Source organism: Oncorhynchus keta, chromosome 22 (genome assembly GCF_023373465.1).
Source record: "Oncorhynchus keta strain PuntledgeMale-10-30-2019 chromosome 22, Oket_V2, whole genome shotgun sequence".
Taxonomy (NCBI): domain Eukaryota; kingdom Metazoa; phylum Chordata; class Actinopteri; order Salmoniformes; family Salmonidae; genus Oncorhynchus; species Oncorhynchus keta.
Genome location: NC_068442.1, coordinates 24,374,576 through 24,395,557, shown reverse-complemented (window position 1 = coordinate 24,395,557; position 20,982 = coordinate 24,374,576). Strand labels below are relative to the sequence as shown.

Below are 20,982 nucleotides of genomic sequence, written 5' to 3'. Positions count from 1 at the left end.
ACAGCTTCGACATGAAAAGGCCTGGGAAATCTATAAGACGTTATACAAATTATGAGGAGAGGGATAGCATCAGAGCAGTCAAACGGAATATGAACGACAACCTTACAAAAAAAAGGCAAGGTCAATATTTTAAAAAGATCTTGTAAATATTAGGCTACAAAAGCAACGCATGTAATAGGCAAACACCATCTTCACAGTGTCCATAAAAACCTGTCAACCATAGCACCCTGTTTCTTCACCATGTATAAGTAGAGGTTGCCCTGCCCAGAATGTCTTTATCCATGTAGGAAGATGGGGGGGAGAGGCCAGTCCCCAGGTGGCTGCCACTCTTAACCAGCAGATTAAAGGGCACATCCCTAATATATTTACTCTAATCTTATTAGGGAGAAAAACAGCCGTCGACTGCTTCCATTCTCTACAAGAAACCCATGTGAGAGGAACCCAGATGGATCCAAAGGAAAATGTTGCTGTACAAGTTAACATTGCAAATGTATGCTGAAAATGATCCATCTAACTATATAGAATGCACATTTCATTTTATAGCAGTTCATCTATTAATCATTATATTGATGATTTTAGTCTTTAATTCAATTCCATTCCCATTAGAATCACCACTAGGTTTGCAAAAGAAGGGTATATTAAAGGAAACTTTTGAACGTTTACTGGTAAACTACAAGAATTGTGGTAACTTAAGGATTTTATGTAATTTTTCACAAGACATCTGGTGGCCCTTTTTGGTACTTCAAATGATCCACTTTGGCCTTCTGTGTGGCCTTGTCACATGTAAAATAAATACAATAATCAAATAAGATAATTAAAAATTAAAAATAATAATAGAATGACAAAGCTGTAAAACATTATCCTAAATATAAACCATAAATTTAGTGAAAACTAGGTGTTTAATATCAGGGTTTCGGCATGATATATATATATATATATATATCTGAGGTTAAGCAGTTTAGAGTAGGTGAGCAGATTGCACTGCTAATTATCTACATCTCTCCAGGCTTCTTATTCTTCTCTCTCTCTCTCTCTCCTATTTCCTCTCTCTTGCTCTCTCTCTGCAACCTGTCAGTATGGGCCATCAGTGGAACCTAATCCCGCGTCTACAAAATAAGGTTTCATTAATCCCAGATTAACAATGTACCTGTTGTATCTCCCGCTGGGTGTAGTTATTTCATGCTGAAATAAAGGTGTAAGTTATATATACAATGAAAATAATACTATTGTTGATTAATTCTTTTTTTTCATTAATTATTTTCTCTTGAACCATATGGTATATAGTATTAAAAAAAGTAGATCTGTGTCCATTAATTTCTAGTAGATAGACCATATGGTTCAAGAGAAAATAATTAATGAAAAAAAGATCTAATCAATCAACAATGGTATTATTTTCATTTGACTCCACAACTCTTCCAACTATTGACTTTTTTTCACAACTGCCAAACATTTACAATAAAGAAATATTGACACATACATGCATGCATACACACGTATATACTCATGTATAAAATTACCAAAAATACCATAGATTATCCGTTAATTTCCAAATTTCCGGAAGATTCTGGTAACTTAATTACCGGTAGCAACCCTAATCACCACACTCTCAACCAGAGTCAGATCTGGAGTCATGAACTTCCACTGACTTCTCACAATTGACTCAGTTAACTGCTCATGTAATGAGCATGCAATTGCTTTGTAACACAACTAATCAGGCATGTTTTAGGCCCGCTAAACAAATGGCGACTGTCAGAGGTACGTTTGAGTAATGTCCTTACAGCAGCTCATGCAATGAGAAATCTCAGTGATCCATCTTTAGCTCCCTCCCACCTAATTGAGCTTAATTAGCATGACACCTGATATCCTCCCTGTCCCTGGAATCTGTCGCAGTGCCCCCTTGATGACAGCCTATTTCAAAGATTTTGAGGAGCAATTTGGTAAGGGGCCATGCTATTCCGTCTCGTGTTACCCATGCACTATGTAGGCGGCGTTGGTTGATCCACGTATGCCAGTCCATCCTAACAGGCAGCATACCTCCACAGCTCTGGGTGCTCATTTGACAGCATGCCACACCCACTGCCGGACCCAAGGATTTGGTGCCTGCACCAACCGCCAGACTACACCCAGCGGGAGATACAACAGGTACATTGTTAATCTGGGATTAATGAAACCTTATTTTGTAGACGCGGGATTAGGTTCCACTGATGGCCCATACTGACAGGTTGCAGAAAGAGAGCAAGAGAGAGGAAATAGGAGAGAGGAGAGAGAGAGAGAGAGAAGAATAAGAAGCCTGGAGAGATGTAGATAATTAGCAGTGCAATCTGCTCACCTACTCTAAACTGCTTAACCTCAGATGGCCGGCCACAGCAAACCACCTTCCTGTTCTGATGAGGCCATAGACACACAGCCACCTCAAGACAGGAGCTATTGTAAAGGGCGAGATAGAGACTAAAGACACAGACTGGACTAGAGCACACAGTATTCTGGGCCAGCCCCCTGGGACAACCATACACCATGGAGCCCTGTGGGGATCACCGTGGGTGGCCGACAGGCTCGGACATGACAAGGGGGCTGGGGGATTGGGAGTGTCACTGATCTCTGTGGCTGAATTAAAACTCTTAAGTTTAAACCATCCCAGAATCCATAGAGTATCCCAGGGGCTGATAGACAGATGGCTGGGAAGGGAAAAATTAGAGCAAAGGTCAGGACCCCCCGCAGTATAGTACTGCCCCAATATCCCAGAAAACACTTAGGGCTCAAGACACAACAGAAAACAAAACACAACAGAAACTGCACAATAGTTTAGGGTACTGGGAAAATACCAGGTAGACTCCCCTTACAGGTAAATGTTTCCAATTTTCAGAAGTCGTCCCTTCTTGCAAAGATAATAGAACATCATCCATGTAAAAGACTCTTTATGCTTTTGTTACTGGGTTATCAAGCAGGAGATCGTTCCACCTGAACCTCAAGCTCACGTTTCCCAACATCTCAGTGCTTTTCCTATGTGCCCAGTCAGGCCTGACCATGGCAATGCTGCAGAAATCTGACCAACTTCCAGATCAGGTTGAATCCCTGCTTTTCAACAGGGAAAATGTGTGTTCATGGAAAGAAAACTAACCCTAAGCCAAAATACAAGGTGAGGAGCAAATCCATTTCCTGGTGCTGTCAAACAATCCCTTCATTCACTGCTATCTAAATGACACTTCCTTTGATTCTTCTGTTGATCTTTCCGATACACTGAGTGCTACCAAGACGTTCCACACTGGCTGGGTATGAACTGGGAGTAATCTGATGAGCCTTCATGCATCACACACTCACACCATATAACGACATCCTGAAATGAAACCTAAGGTAGCAGCTTTGATTACACAGCATACACTCAGTCATGTGACTGAGGTGGGTAACTAACTATAAGAGTGTTTTAACATGCAGTGTCCTAGCATAGCAGTGTCACTGGACTACTCATTTTTATTCATTTTACTTAACCTTTATTTAACTAGGCAAGTTGGTAAAGAACAAATTCTTATTTACAATGACGGCCTACCCCGGCCAAACCCTAACGACGCTGGGATAATTGTGCACCACTATAGGGACTTCCAATTATAGCCGGTTGTGATATAAACGAAACCAGGGTCTGTAGTGACGCCTTTCGCACTGAGATGCAGTGCCTTAGACCGCTGCGCCACTCGAGAGCCTTCTCGGGAGTTAAGACCTCTCTCTAAAACTAAAAAGCTTAAAAATAAGCCTGTTTCATTTTCAATGTGGTAGAACAGAGAGGACACTTAGATAAAACAGATAACAGATACCACAGTCAAACTGAATTGTATCATCAAGTGTCCTCTCCCGATTCTCTCAAATACAACTCTAAAAGTTGTCCTCTTCAGCCCTTCGGGTGGGTCAGTCTGTCTGTTCTGACGTTAGCTTCTCTTCTCTTGTGCTGAGCCCAGACATCACTGGGAGAAACTCCCCCCAGTCCTGTCTCTCTCCTCCTCTACTCCCCAGTGACCCCTACTGGGAGACACATGGACATGTCCCATAAACACACAGTAGTTGACACAAGGTTGGAATACTTGAAGAATGTATCCATCTTTCCTTGACAGAATTACACATCTGAGAAGTGTCAGACTTGTTAAAGTAGTGATGTGGAAACTTTGCTTTTGCTAATTAAATCATGCAGGGATTTCCCCAAAGTGAGGAAGGATCTGCTAAAAGATTTAAAAACGGGGCCAGAACAGCACCTCCGTTTACCCCCATGTAACCACATCTCCAGACTGGGGCAAAACATTTCCTCAACGTATAATAATAATGATGCTGAAGATAAGTGTCTCCAGAGGCAGAGAGAGCAAAGCTGTGGTTTTGCCTGGTGAGGATCTGTGATCATTTACAGATTATTTTAGACATCTCTGCCCCCTCCTCCCCAAGGGAGCACAACACACTCTCCACTCAGAATCACAAAGAGAAAACACATTCACACAGAGTAGGGCTCACACTTGCAAGGCCTTGAAGAAGATACGTAAAGCTCAAAGAGCAGTGATACTAGCAAGAGCAATGTGTGGGTTTATTTTTATCTTATTCAACTGTTGCCATGCACCTGCTGCAGAGATGGCTCAAATGTGCGAGTGCCTTTCAATTTTGAGAAAGCATTGTTAAAATTCCTCCAACAATGGATGTATATTTTTTTCTGTTTCAACTAGCAGGTTTATTTTTTCTCAAAAACACTCCCTCACCTTGAGATTTGAATATGCAAATTTAGCAGAAAGATTGTGATAAAGGTAATCCAGGTGGAGAACAATTAAGGATCATCTTCACACACAAGACCATTTGGTTTATGGATGACTTTGCAGGTAAAAATCTCTGGTATATCATATATACTGTGTTATATTGATGTTAATGAGAGTTGTTACTCTGCTCGTCTAGACATGGATCCAGCGGCCACAGGGTTACACAGGGACATTAGCCGAGCCTCAGAGGAATTAGCTCATTAATGTAATGGTAACAAGTAGGAGTGGGCCTCCCAGGGGGGTAATATTACCCAAGCATCTCCGACTCTGCAGTTGACTTTTTTGTAAATCACTCAGCTTATCTGAGAGGAGGCGATCAATACGGCAGCATTACTGTAAACAGATAATGTAGCAAGCGCTGGGGTTAGCGTCTATCTCACAGACGCCGACCATTACGCCATACAGCCACCCAGATGAACAACAGTGATTAGTGGACAGACGGGCCATGTCCTTGTGTTGAATCTCATCACTGGCTCCCAATATTCCCATCCCTTGCCCATCCCTTACATTTCCCCCATATTGTAAAGGTGTGTGTTTATATATAATGAATGTGGGTGTAATACATGTTTAACCATGTACAGGACTACTATGAGTGTGGGCTTGATTTTTTATATCTGTTTTTAATTGAACCTTTATTTAACCAGGTAGGATAGTTGAGAACAAGTTCTCATTTGCAACTGCGACCTGGCCAAGATAAAGCATAGCAGTTCGACCTATACAACAACACAGAGTTACACATGGAATAAACAAAACATACAGTCAATGATACAGTAGAAAAAAATAAAACAAAAAGTCTATATACAGTGAGTGCAAATGAGATAACTCCCTTAATTTAAGGCAATAAATAGGCCGTGGTGGCGAAGTAATTACAATATAACAATTAAACACTGGAATGGTAGATGTGAAGAAGATGAATGTGCAAGTAGAGATACTGGGGTGCAAAGGAGCAAGATAAATAAATAAATACAGTATGGGGATGATGGAGTTGGATGGGCTGTTTACAGATTGACTATGTACAGGTGCAGTGATCTGTGAGCTGCTCTGACAGCTGGTGCTTAAAGCTAGTGAGGGAGATAGGAGTCTCCAGCTTCAGTGATTTTTGCAGTTCGTTCCAGTCATTGGCAGCAGAGAACTGGAAGAAAAGGTGGCCAAAAGGATGAATTGGCTTTGGGGGTGACCAGTGAGATATACCCGCTGGATGCGTGATATGAGTGGGTGCTACTATGGTGACCAGTGAGCTGAGATAAGGCGGGCTTTAGCTAGCAGAGACTTGTAGATGACCTGGAGACAGTGGGTTTGGCGACGAGAGTGAAGTGAGGGCCAGCCAACGAGAGCGTACAGGTCACAGTGGTGGGTAGTATATGGGGATTTGGTGACAAAATGGATGGCACAGTGATAGACTACATCCAATTTGTTGAGTAGAGTGTTGGAGGCTATTTTGTAAATGACATCGCCAAAGTCGAGGATCCGTAGGATGGTCAGTTTTACGAGGGTATGTTTGGCAGCATGAGGGAAGGATGCTTTGTTGCGAAATAGTAAGCTGATTCTAGATTTAATTTTGGATTGGAGATGCTTAATGTGAGTCTGGAAGGAGAGTTTACAGTCTAACCAGACACCTAAGTATTTGTAGTTATCCACATATTCTAAGTCAGAGCCATCCAGATTAGTGATGCTGGACAGGCGGGCAGGTGCGGGCAGTGATCGGTTGAAGAGCATGCATTTAGTTTTACTTGCATTTAAGAGCAGTTGGAGGCCACGGAAGGAGAGTTGTATGGCATTGAAGCTCGTCTGGAGGTTAGTTAACACAGTGTCCAAAGAAGGGCCAGAATTATACAGAATGCAGCAAGAGCGACATCATTGATGTATACAGAAAAGAGAGTCAGCCCGAGAATTGAACCCTGTGGCACCCCCATAGAGACTGCCAGAGGTCCGGACAACAGGCCCTCCGATATGACACACTGAACTATCAGAGAAGTAGTTGGTAAACCAGGCGAGGCAATCATTTGACAAACCAAGGCTGTTGAGTCTTCCAATAAGAATGTGGTGATTGACAGTCGAAAGCCTTAGCCAGGTTAATGAGGACCATGCCTCAGGACTACCTGGCATGATGACTCCTTGCTGTTCCCAGTCCCCCTGGCCGTGCTGCTGCTCCAGTTTCAACTGTTCTGCCTGCGGCTATGGAATCCTGACCTGTTCACCGGACGTGCTACCTGTCCCAGACCTATTATTTGAGCATGCTGGTCATTTATGAACATTTGAACATCTTGGCCATGTTCTGTTATAATCTCCACCCGGCACAGCCAGAAGAGGACTGGCCACCCCTCATAGCCTGGTTCCTCTCTAGGTTTCTTCCTAAGTTTTGGCCTTTCTAGGGAGTTTTTCCTAGCCAACGTGCTTCAACACCTGCATTGCTTGCTGTTTGTGGTTTTAGGCTGGGTTTCTGTAGAGCACTTTGAGATATCAGCTTATGTACGAAGGGCTATATAAATAAATTTGATTTGATGAGTACGGCTGCACAGTAATGTCTCTTATCGATGGCAGTTATGATATCACTTAGGACCTTGAGTGTGGCTGAGGTGCACCCATGACCAGCTCTGAGACCAGATTGCATAGTGGAGAAGGTACGGTGGAATTCGAAATGGTCTGTAATCTGTTTGTTAACTTGGCTTTCGAAGACCTTAGAAAGGCAGGGTAGGATAGATATAGGTCTGTAGCAGTTTGGGTCTAGAGTGTCTCCCCCTTTGAAAAGGGGGATGACCACGGCAGCTTTCCAATCTTTGGGAATCTCAGATGATACGAAAGAGGTTGAACAGGCTAGTGATAGGGGTTGCAACAATTTCGGCGGATAATTTTAGAAAGACGGTCCAGATTGTCTAGCCCGGCTGATTTGTAGGGGGTCCAGATTTTGCAGCTCTTTCAGAACATCAGCTATCTGGATTTGGGTGAAGGAGAAATGGGGAGGCTTGGGCGAGTTGCTGTGGGGAGTGCAGGGCTGTTGACCGGGGTAGGGGTAGCATGTGGAAGGCATGGCCAGCAGTAGAAAAATGCTTATTGAAATTCTCAATTATAGTGGATAAATCGGTGGTGACAGTGTTTCATAGCCTCAGTGCAGTGGGCAGCTGGGAGGAGGTGCTCTTATTCTCCATGGACTTTACAGTGTCCCAGAACTGTTTTGAGTTTGTTCTACAGGATGCACATGTCTGCTTGAAAAAGCTAGCATTAGCTTTCCTAACTGGCTGTGTATATTGGTTCCCAACTTCCCTGAAAAGTTGCATATCACAGGGGCTATTCGATGCTAATGCAGAATGCCACAGGATGTTTTCGTGCTGGTCAAGGGCAGTCAGGTCTGGAGAGAACCAAGGGCTATATCTGTTCCTGGTTCTACATTTTGTGAATGGGGCATGCTTACTTAAGATGGTGAGGAAGGCACTTTTAAAGAATGACCCGGCATCCTCTGACGGGATTAGGTCAATATCCTTCCAGGATACCCGGGCCAGGTCGATTAGAAAGGCCTGCTCGCTGAAGTGTTTTAAGGATGTTTTGACAGTGATGAGGGGTGGTCGTTTGACCGCGGACCCATTACGGATGCAGGAAATGAGGGAGTGATCGCTGTGTTCTTAAAAACAGCAGGGGTGTATTTGGAGGGCAAGTTGCTAGGGATGACATCTAGGAGGGTGCCCGTATTTATAGATTTGGGGTTGTACCTGGTAGGTTCATTGATCATTTGTGGGAGATTGAGGGCATCAAGCTTAGATTGTAGGATGGCCGGGGTGTTAAGCATGTCCAAGTTTAGGTCACCTAGCAGCATGAGCTCTGAAGATAGATTGGAGGCAATCAGTTCACATATGGTGTCCAGGGCACAGCTGGGGGCAGAGGGTGGCCTATAGCAAGCGGCAACGGTGAGATATGTCTGAGGGGCCGGATTGATGTGAGGGTTATCACAAGTTCTGACCCAAGCTCATAGCTCTCAGGGGCCCAACAACAACCCCAGGCCTGAGGCAGCACTCTACTCTATAGCATGGAGGACAGAGAGAGCAGAGACAGCCCAAAGACAGCTAGCCTATCACAACCTGAGCCCACAAATGCTGGGTAGACAGGAACTGGCAACACGTTGTCTACTTTGCAACTGGTAACATCATGAATATACTGTTATTATGTACTATTCAACATATACCACTTTATCAAGTGGAACACATACTAAGAACTGTCAACAAAACTGGATAACGTTCTTGAGCTTTACTTTAGGAAGGTGACATTCTAACATTCCTATTTGTGATGACCCCACAGGAGTGACCTGCCCCTTCATGCTTGAAAGTTGTCCTCCGTCTTATGTATATTTCTAGAAGATCTGAAGAAGTTATTTTCAACATGTTCAGACAAGGTGGTAATTGAGTCCTGAAAGAAGGTAACAGGGAGGCCATTCCTTTGTCACTAGACATGGCACACTTCAGCTATGGATTGGACTAGGAGCCCGGCAGAGGATGAAAGAAGTACCTCTGATCTTATTCAACTCCTCTTCCTCTGTACGTCAAGTGGCTGTCTCAAAGCGTAGGAACAACAGTGAGTGTGGGTGTAGTCTCCCGCTTCAACAAGAAGAAACAATCCAATTGTGAGCAAAAGACTCCTAGCTACCTACAAGTAAAAACCTGTCCACCCAATTTAAGTTAATAAAATTCCTCACGATACGGAAGTCTGCTTCAAATTCTCCAGGATTAGTGATGAGTGAATCATTTTTTATTTTTTTTAAATCTATAAACACGAGATGGCCATATTTAAAAGCATTAGAAATATAAGAAGCATTTGTCCATTAGTAGAGATTTGGGAAACAGTAAATGCTAATGAGTGTAGGAGAGAGGCCATTCCAGTCCATTAGAGAGTTCCAGTGTTGTGAGAATGGCGGTCTCTCCGAGGTTATCTACTGGCAGGCCACACTAACTCCAGACCCACAACTCAAAACCACGACAGAGTCCTTCTGATGGATTAGACACATGGCCTTTCTGTATATCAACAGAAAAGAATGAACACAAAATAGATGACCAAAATGTAATCCCTTTCTCCTTCTAAAAAGGTAGCATTATTATTCATGATCCATTCTGAAATTATTGATTGAGATACGAGCACTATAAACAGAGAAATAAAAGGAAGGGTTGAGGTTACCTCACTCACTTTACGCAATTGCAAAAACATCACAAATTGTAAACAGAGGAGAGCTGTCACGGAGGTCAGAGTGTGGAACATGTCTTTAGAGGCTTACACAGCAGCTGGTAAGGCTCATGGGTTTTAAGTGGAGGTCCGGTTGGACGACAGACAGTGAAATGTCAGCTCATGACTCATGAGAGCAGCAATAGGCCAGGATATTGGTTGTGAAGAGTATGGGAATATGGGGATGGGGATGGAAAAAGGACAAAAAAATACAAAATGTCAATTTCAATGGATTCATGAAGTTGTATTGTATGGGGACCGTGGAGGTTCCAGCCAAAGTAAATGGAGTAATTTGACATCCTGTACACTTCCTCACAGCTGACTCAGCAGAGGTGACATCACGAGAGGTCAGCAAGATGCATTATGACCAATGACGATGACCCTCACAGAGCCACAATCAGCAGCCACATACCCTTCATGAACAATTTGTATTAAAACATAGTGTCATTATACACTACTTGACCAAAAGTATGTGGACACCTGCTCGTCATCTCTTTCCAAAACCATGGCATTAATATGGAGTTGGTGCCCCTTTGCTGCAATAACAGCCTCTACTCTTCTGGGAAGACTTTCCACTAGATTTAGGAAAATTGCTCGGCCATGAAAACCCATTTCATGAAGCTCCAGACTAACAGTTATTGTGCTGACGTTGCTTCCAGAGGCAGTTTGGAACTCGGTCGTGAGTGTTGCACCCAAGGACAGACTATTTTTACAAGCTACACGCTTCAGCACTCGAAGTACCGTTCAGTGAGTTTGTGTGGCCTACCACTTTGCGGCTGAGCCGTTGTTGTTCCTAGACTTTTCCACTTCACAATAACAGCACTAGCAGGGCAGAAATCTGACGAACTGACTTGCTGGAAAGTTGGAATCTCATGACGGTGCCACGTTGAATGTCTGAGCTTTTCAGTAAGGCCATGTCAATGTTTGCTATGGAGATTGCATGGCTGTGTGCTCAATTTTATATACCCGTCAGCAGCGGGTGTGGCTGAAATAGCCAAATCCACTAATTTGAAGGGGTGTCCACATACTTTTGTATATATAGTGTAGTTTGTGTAAAACCCTCTAATCTGAATAGAAAGTGTATCAAAAGACAGTGTGTGTGGAGACTAGGTTAGCTGTATTTGAATGTAAAAGCTGGAACTCACTTGATTGGAATGCGTGAGACTGCGGTGGGGGTGGAGGATGCAGTGACTACCTGCAGAATCTGTTCCAGAGTAGAAAGTCCCCCTCCCACCTGGAATGCCACTTGATCTTCATTGTTCTGTGGAGGGAGAGAACAAGAACCGCAGTCAGGTAACAGGGAGCCGGATGGACAAGGGTATCACGTTGCTCTCACTGAGGACCCAACGGCTCTTTTCCCCTCACCTCCCACTTCCAAAGGGGAGTTGGGAGTGAAATCTGAAAAACACAGCGATCCCCAAAGCATTCCTGTTAAATCTCAAAAGTGCACAACCCCAGCTCCACCCCCACGCCAGCCAAGTCTCAGTGGAGGACAGTTACTCTGCAGAACTCCACACACACACACACACACACACACACAAAAAACCAGGGTGGTCTGTGCTCACAAACACAGGCCGAGGAGAGACTCTAGACAAGTAAATAACTGAGAAATCAAACAAAAACTACTAAAGAAAATCATCAATCAAGATAAGAGTCTTGGATACATGCTGAATTGACTTTTTATTTATTCCAATATGAAAACAGCTATAACTCTGACCGAGGTAGTGCACCCAGCTGAGGCTAGCACATGGGATTTAAAATGTATAGTAAACAATTATCATCATTAAACTGATCAACATGTTTAGTCTAACACAATACAGTGGTCCATAGAGTGAGTCTAGTGAGTCTAGAGTGATCTAGTGATCAAACAGGCCCTAAATAAGAAGAGGGCCGTGCCCTGCTGTTAGGATAGGAGAAACGAGTCAGAGCTCTTGGCATTTGGTCAGATGCTGCTGCAGCTACACAGTCCCATAAATCAACAGCTCCAAAGCCCAGAGCAAGCGGCTGCTATCAGGCATGTTAGTGCCTGGGTCGACCGGGAGGATAGGGGCTGCAGGGCATCAGGGGAGGAGTGGGTGCTGATGGAGGGCTTTCCTCACACGGACGGAACAGCCAGGAGGGTGCACACCTCACCACATCACGCAAGGACGGACGGAGGTACACTGGAGGTTGCTTCTACACCTAATGAGGTCACCGTCTCCCAGGTAGTGTGACAGCCTCTATATCCAAGCACTTCAACCTGTTTTTGTTCCACAGATAAGGGGTTTGCCAACAAGCCTGAACACATTGAGGAAGCGCTTTGCAAAATTATATATAAGCCCTTTATCTGTCACTCACATGGAGTGCCAAGGCACAAGTCCTCAGGATCCGGTGACAAGTAAACACTGAACTCAGCTAGGGTTAAAGTATTTTGGACCAACACACTGAAAAGCACACCAGAAAAGCTCCTGCACTGAGGATTATAGAAATCTCTCCAATGGTCCAATCAGCACCGTGTGCGGTTGTATTCTGTTTGTAAGAGACCAACCTCCCTTTGTGGAGGTTACCAACACTCTTCATACTTAAATTACGATGGTCTCTAGCACTGAGCTGGGTTTAACCCACTCTTAACTCACCCATCAACACGCCCATCTGAAAGCTTCTGGGCTAAATGAGAAAAAGGCAGCTCTTTCATGGTAGTAATCAAATGGTCTTCTACGGGAGTTAACTGGGACCTGCCCAGTCCTGGCTGTCTGATGTTAAAGCCAGACTGGGACATCTTGGCTGCGTCTGCCTTGGCAGCTTGACAGATCAATCTGCTGTGGCGATGGAAAAGAAGAAGAATGGGTAGAGAGGATTAACCTCCAATCATTTTAGGCAACATCTTAATAAGGCAGTCTACATCTGCAATAACCATGGCATCCCTACCAGAGAGGACCAAGAGGAGACCTATCTGCTGATGTGGAGATATAAATCATTCATTTCTCAAAAGCACACCATCAGATCTAGGCTATCAATATTGGTGTTATCGGTGCAGGAAACCGTACAGTATTCAGTGAGTGGTCCTCTCTGTGGTGTTTCTCTAGCTATAAGACTTTATACTTTGCTGCCTCAGTACTGTGGATGGCAGTAGAGCAGAGCAGGAATAATAGGCCTTCCTGTTCCAGATCAATGAAGAATAACATTTCAACTGCAAGAACTAAAGAGAGCAAATTGCAAGAACAGCGGAATTACACGCCATATTAAACTGAACACTCTGGAACTTACTTTTCAGGTACAGTAACTAAGTCATACAGGGAAACAATAAAGCTGTTGTTCATTAAAATAACCCCTTGAACCACGCTGGGAACTGTATAACAACGTTAAGGTGAGATCTCCATAGAATGTGTGATGTAGTAACTGTTGTATCTATTGTTGCCAAATGATTATTTCATATAGCCAACAAAGTCATGGTCACAACATCTGCATTTGATAGATCTTTTCAACAAGCCACATCAGGGAGAGGCAACAGAAAGTATGTTTGTATATGATTAGTGACAGTGGCTGTACACACTGAAGCAAGGTGACAGTGGCTGTACACACTGAAGCAAGGTGACAGTGGCTGTACACACTGAAACAAGGTGACAGTGACTGCCTGTTGATAGAGGCTCAACACTCGCTCCTGAATGAAAACCAAAATGTTGAAACACAGCACTATCCTGCACTGACAGACAAAGATACATCTCACTTAATCTCCCATTCCATGTTCCTATGAAGCAGTGTGAAATCTGTCTGCATCCTGTCACTCCCTGCTTGCCAGACTTTTATTTATTTAACTAGGCATGTCAGTTCAGAACAAATTGTTATTTACAATGATGGCCTACCCCGGCCAAACCCTAACCCGGACGATGCTGGGCCAATTGTGCGCCGCCCTATGACCCTCCCAATCATGGCAGGTTGTGATACAGCCTGGAATCGCACCAGGGTCTGTAGTGAACCCTCTAGCACTGAGATGCAGTGCCTTAGACTACTGCGCCACTCAGAGCAGACACTCTGATGTCAGTGTAATATGATGAGGGGCTCATTTATTCTAGAGAGAAACCCCCAACATGACTGAAGACTTGAGGAAAGGTGAGGGGGCAAGGACAGACAGCCGAGTCCAAACTGAATTATACAGCTGGAGGAATCTTAAACAATTATTACCCCTGGTAACCATTATTACCCCAGCTAATCAGAAGGCCAGGCAGCTGCTAATTCCTGTGTCTGTGACAGAGGTGCTTTTGGGATGAGAGGGAGAGAGAGGGAGGGCCAGCAGGACATCTCTTTGTAGTTACCTCCCACCAGCCACTCTAATTAGACACAAAGACAGGGAGGAGGGGATACAGAGGAGGGGAAAGCCCCGATCCTCTGGCCCCACCAACAGACGCTGGGGAACAACTGACTTGGGAGTTCATTATGGGTGTGACACAGGACAGCCTCAAACTGGTTTGCCCATCACGCAAAATAACAGATGGAGTGAGCGGGGCAGACATACACTACCGTACATGCATTTCATCTTGGACCATGACGAAGACATAAACTTGCAAAAAAAACCTGTGAGGAGTAAACAAAGTTGAGTAATCTAAACCAGCATCAGCATGTACGAGAGGAGTGACAAACCACAACAAGACTGCTGGGGTAAACATTTAGAGAGAGCAAGAGTTTGTATGTTCATCGGGTGTAATGGAATGCTGTTTGGTACAATAAAGAGGGATGATTGGTTGAGAGACTGTAAATGGGAAACAAGTCTGGTGGAATTTATTCTATAAATTGGACTGACTTTCATTAGGGACTAGTGAGGTGCAAAATCAGACGCAACACAGAAACCACAGCCTATGGAGGTACTACAACACAGAGGGATTTCAATGTATGACCCCGATTAAAGTTACAAAGAGTAAGCCATCCTTGGAACATATGAACTAAAATACTAAAAGGGCATATTCATAGACTTCAAGCAAATCTGTCCTGGTTAGGTACGAAACATGTTGTCAAATGAAATGATTTCCCTGACTTTTTTTACTCACTTTGGCAGCAAAAACAAAAGGCTTTAGTCCATCTGATAAATAATATATTACTCCTTCTGAACTCACAATACGACCGGTATTCAATAGAGCCTATTCATATTACCTGCTCTTCAATGGGTAATATTCTGGCCAACGTAAGTCTGCCTATTCATTTATTGTAGTAAAATCCTTCAAGGATGGAAGCAAATAATTGTAGTTACCTGGTATTATTAAGTTATGGTAAAAGGATAAAAATAACTTTTGATCAGTCATGGAAATAAAAGTGCTGAAAACTATTTTGCTCCCCATTTAAAAAGTAGATAGAAAACAAGCGATAAAGGAAAAATACTGGAATTCTTGTGCAGGTACAGCAAACTAGCGCAAAAAATACTATTGTGATATTGTGAAAAAAAAATGGATATGATATACAATCAAAAATAATATCCCGATATGTAATTGTATTGCTTTTTTCCCACCCCCGGCACATGAAAAAAAACCTATTAATTAATACATTTGAATGCTTAATGTGAGCCCCGGACCAGACTATCGTGGGATAATAATGTTTCCTGACACACTTGTCCATCATGTCAGTTTAGTTCTCCTAGTCTCTGACAAGTTCCTTAGATCTACTTTATCAAATGTTTGTTTATGGACACACTTAACACTCCCAATCTAAGCCAAGGGGAACAAAGAAAACCCTCCAAGGGGGTGAGGAATTGAGAAAATTGTGATTTTCATCTATAGGACCACTATACTAGTCTAAGGTGAGAATTGCATTCAGTGTGCAGGAAGTCAGAAGTTTAAATGTATTTGGCTTAGGTGTATGTAAACTCAGTTTTTCACAATTCCTGACTTTTAATCCTAGTAAAAAAAATCACTGTCTTAGGTCAGTTAGGATCACCATTTTATTTTAAGAATGTGAAATGTCAGAATAATAGTAGAGAGAATGATTTATTTCAGCTTTTATTTCTTTCATCACATTCCCAGTGGGTCAGAAGTTTACATACACTCAATTAGTACTTGGTAGCATTGACTTTAAATTGTTTAACTCAGGTCAAACGTTTTGGGGAGCCTTCCACAAGCTTCCCACAATAAGTTGGGTGAATTTTGGCCCATTCCTTCTGTCAGGTTTGTAGGCCTCCTTGCTCGCACACACCTTTTCAGTTCTGCCCAAACATTTTCTATAGGATTGAGGTCAGTGCTTTGTAATGGCTACTCCAATACCTTGACTTTGTTGTCCTTAAGCCATGTTGCCACAACTTTGGAAGTATGCTTGGGGTCATTGTCCATTTGTAAGACCCATTTGAGATGTTGCTTCAATATATCCACATCATTTTCCTGCCTCATGAAGCCATCTATTTTGTGAAGTGCACCAGTCCCTCCTGCAGCAAAGCACCCCCACAACATGATGCTGCCACCCCTGTGCTTCACGGTTGGGATGGTGTACTTCGGGTTGCAAGCCTCCCCCTTTATCCTCCAAACATAACAATGGTCATTATGGCCAAACAGTTCTATTTTTGTTGTTTCATCAGACCAGAGGACATTTCTCCAAAAAGTATGATCTTTGTCCCCATGTGCAGTTGCAAACTGTGGTCTGGCTTTTTCATTGCGGTTTTGGAGCAGAGGCTTCTTCCTTGCTGAGCAGCCTTTCAGGTTATGTCGATATAGGACTCGTTTTACAGTGGATATAGATACTTTCGTACCGGTTTCCTCCAGAATCTTCACAAACTCCTTTGCTGTTGTTCTGGGATTGATTTGCACTTTTCGCACCGAAGTACGTTCATCTCCAGGACAGAATGCGTCTCCTTCCTGAGCAGTATGACGGCTGCGTGGTCCCATGGTGTTTATACTTGCGTGCTATTGTTTGTACAGATGAACGTGGTACCTCCAGGCGTTTGGAAAATGCTCCCAAGGATGAACCAGACTTGTGGAGGTCTACACTTTTTCTTCTGAGGTCTTGGCTGATTTGTTTTGATTTTCCCATGATGTCAACAAAGAGGCACTGAGTTTGAAGGTAGGCCTTGAAATACATCCACAGGTACACCTCCAATTGACTCAAATGATGTCAATTAGCCGATCAGAAGCTTCTAAAGCCATGATATCCTTTTCTGGAATTTTCAATGCTGTTTTAATAGTGTATGTAAACTTCTGACAACTGGAATTGTGATACAGTGAATTATAAGTGAAATAATCTGTCTGTAAACAATTGTTGGAAAAATGACTTGTCTTGCACAAAGTTGATGTCCTAACCGACTTGCCATAACTATAGTTTGTTAACAAGAAATTTGTGGAGTGGTTGAAAAATGAGTTTTAATGACTCCAAGTGTATGTATGTAAACTTCCCACTTCAACTGTATATACTACCATTCAAAAGTTTGGAGTCACTTAGAAATGTCCTTGTTTTTATAAGTAAATATATTTTTTGGTCCAGTAAAATAACATAAAATTGATCAGAAATACAGTGTAGACATTGTTAATGTTGTAAATTACTATTGTCGCTGGAAACGGCTGATTTTTTATGGACCATCTACAAAGGTGTACAAAGGCCCATTATCACCCAATTTGTAAGTCGCTCTGGATAAGAGCGTCTGCTAAATGACTTAAATGTAAATGTAAATCAGCAACCATCACTCCTGTGTTCCAGTGATACGTTGTGTTAGCTAATCCAAGTTTATTATTTTAAAATGCTAATTGATCATTAGAAAACCCTTTTGCAATTATGTTAGCACATATGAATACTGTTGTACTGATTAAAGAAGCAATAAAACTGGCATTCTTTAGACTAATTGAGTATCTGGAGCATCAGCATTTGTGGGTTCGATTACAGGCTCAAAACATCAAGAAACAAAGACCTTTCTTCTGATATTCATCAGTCTATTCTTGTTCTTAGAAATGAAGGCAATTCCATGCGAGAAATTGCCAAAAACTGAAGATCTCGTAAAACGCTGTGTACTTCTCCCTTCACAGAACAGCTCAAACTGGCTTTAACACAGGAGTTCTGCACTCAACAACCCGGTCGCATTCCGCTTCGCTCCACAGGTAGTATCACATTTTCATTTCATTTCATTACAGCACAACGGTTTGATTTGTTTGATCGTAGCTAGCTACATAGCTAGCTACATAGCCGTCTTTGTTTCAAAGATAATTGTGTAGTCTAGAGCGATTTTCTAGGTTAGCTAGCCAGCTATTGTCGTTCTTTTAACGCAACGTAACGTAATCAACACTGCTAGCTAGCCAGCTAGCCCCCGAATAGCAGCACTGTAGAAACTATTACACTCAACGGAACGACTTGATTAGTGTAGTGTCAACAACGCAGCCACGGCCAGCTAGCCTACAAAGTCAACAACGCAGCCACTGCCAGCTAGCCTACTTCAGTAGTACTGTATCATTTTAATCATTTTAGTCAATAAGATTCTTGCTACGTAAGCTTAACTTTCTGAACATTCGAGACGTGTAGTCCACTTGTCATTCCAATCTCCTTGCATTAGCGTAGCCTCTTCTGTAGCCTGTCAACTATGTGTCTGTCTATCCCTGTTCTCTCCTCTCTGCACAGACCATACAAACTCTCCACACCGCGTGGCCGCGGCCACCCTAGTCTGGTGGTCCCAGCGCGCACGACCCACGTGGAGTTCCAGGTCTCCGGTAGCCTCTGGAACTGCCGATCTGCGGCCAACAAGGCAGAGTTCATCTCAGCCTATGCCTCCCTCCAGTCCCTCGACTTCTTGGCACTGACGGAAACATGGATCACCACAGATAACACTGCTACTCCTACTGCTCTCTCTTCGTCCGCCCACGTGTTCTCGCACACCCCGAGAGCTTCTGGTCAGCGGGGTGGTGGCACCGGGATCCTCATCTCTCCCAAGTGGTCATTCTCTCTTTCTCCCCTTACCCATCTGTCTATCGCCTCCTTTGAATTCCATGCTGTCACAGTTACCAGCCCTTTCAAGCTTAACATCCTTATCATTTATCGCCCTCCAGGTCCCCTCGGAGAGTTCATCAATGAGCTTGATGCCTTGATAAGCTCCTTTCCTGAGGACGGCTCACCTCTCACAGTTCTGGGCGACTTTAACCTCCCCACGTCTACCTTTGACTCATTCCTCTCTGCCTCCTTCTTTCCACTCCTCTCCTCTTTTGACCTCGCCCTCTCACCTTCCCCCCCTACTCACAAGGCAGGCAATACGCTCGACCTCATCTTCACTAGATGCTGTTCTTCCACTAACCTCATTGCAACTCCCCTCCAAGTCTCCGACCACTACCTTGTATCCTTTTCCCTCTCGCTCTCATCCAACACTTCCCACACTGCCCCTACTCGGATGGTATCGCGCCGTCCCAACCTTCGCTCTCTCTCCCCCGCTACTCTCTCCTCTTCCATCCTATCATCTCTTCCCTCTGCTCAAACCTTCTCCAACCTATCTCCTGATTCTGCCTCCTCAACCCTCCTCTCCTCCCTTTCTGCATCCTTTGACTCTCTATGTCCCCTATCCTCCAGGCCGGCTCGGTCCTCCCCTCCCGCTCCGTGGCTCGACGACTCATTGCGAGCTCACAGAACAGGGCTCCGGGCAGCCGAGCGGAAATGGAGGAAAACTCGCCTCCCTGCGGACCTGGCATCCTTTCACTCCCTCCTCTCTACATTTTCCTCCTCTGTCTCTGCTGCTAAAGCCACTTTCTACCACTCTAAATTCCAAGCATCTGCTTCTAACCCTAGGAAGCTCTTTGCCACCTTCTCCTCCCTCCTGAATCCTCCTCCCCCTCCCCCCCATCCTCCCTCTCTGCAGATGACTTCGTCAACCATTTTGAAAAGAAGGTCGACGACATCCAATCCTCGTTTGCTAAGTCAAACGACACCGCTGGTTCTGCTCACACTGCCCTACCCTGTGCTCTGACCTCTTTCTCCCCTCTCTCTCCAGATGAAATCTTGCGTCTTGTGACGGCCGGCCGCCCAACAACCTGCCCGCTTGACCCTATCCCCTCCTCTCTTCTCCAGACCATTTCCGGAGACCTTCTCCCTTACCTCACCAACTCATCCCTGACCGCTGGCTACGTCCCTTCCGTCTTCAAGAGAGCGAGAGTTGCACCCCTTCTGAAAAAACCTACACTCGATCCCTCCGATGTCAACAACTACAGACCAGTATCCCTTCTTTCTTTTCTCTCCAAAACTCTTGAACGTGCCGTCCTTGGCCAGCTTTCCCGCTATCTTTGCATGTCAACATCAGAAGCCTCCTCCCTAAGTTTGTTTTACTCACTGCTTTAGCACACTCTGCTAACCCTGATGTCCTTGCCGTGTCTGAATCCTGGCTCAGGAAGGCCACCAAAAATTCAGAGATTTCCATACCAAACTATAACATCTTCCGTCAAGATAGAACTGCCAAAGGGGGCGGAGTCGCAGTCTACTGCAGAGATAGCCTGCAAAGTAATGTCATACTTTCCAGGTCCATACCCAAACAGTTTGAACTACTAATTTTGAAAATTACTCTCTCCAGAAATAAGTCTCTCACTGTTGCCGCCTGCTACCGACCCCCCCTCAGCTCCCAGCTGTGCCCTGGACACCATTTGTGAATTGATCGCCCCCCATCTAGCTTCAGAGTTTGTTCTGTTAGGTGACCTAAACTGGGATATGCTTAACACCCCAGCAGTCCTACAATCTAAGCTAGATGCCCTCAATCTCACTCAAATCATCAAGGAACCCACCAGGTACAACCCTAACTCTGTAAACAAGGGCACCCTCATAGACGTCATCCTGACCAACTGGCCCTCCAAATATACCTCCGCTGTCTTCAACCAGGATCTCAGCGATCACTGCCTCATCGCCTGTATCCGCCACGGAGCCGCAGTCAAACGACCACCCCTCATCACTGTCAAACGCTCCCTAAAACACTTCTGTGAGCAGGCCTTTCTAATCGACCTGGCCCGTGTATCCTGGAAGGACATTGACCTCATCCCGTCAGTTGAGGATACCTGGTCATTCTTTAAAAGTAACTTCCTCACCATTTTAGATAAGC

At 44.1% G+C, this 20,982-nt stretch overlaps 1 protein-coding gene across 7 annotated transcripts in view; it reads right to left on the bottom strand.

The window, feature by feature from the left end:
- The window catches only part of LOC118401217 (S phase cyclin A-associated protein in the endoplasmic reticulum-like), a 101,646-nt gene that overhangs the window by 29,219 nt on the left and 51,445 nt on the right, over window positions 1-20,982 (bottom strand). For all 7 annotated transcript variants that reach the window (XM_035798537.2, XM_035798534.2, XM_035798535.2 and 4 more), the window contains one exon: window positions 11,129-11,244. In XM_035798537.2, coding sequence (XP_035654430.1) covers window positions 11,129-11,244 — 116 coding nt within the window. The remainder of the gene's footprint in view (window positions 1-11,128; window positions 11,245-20,982) is intronic.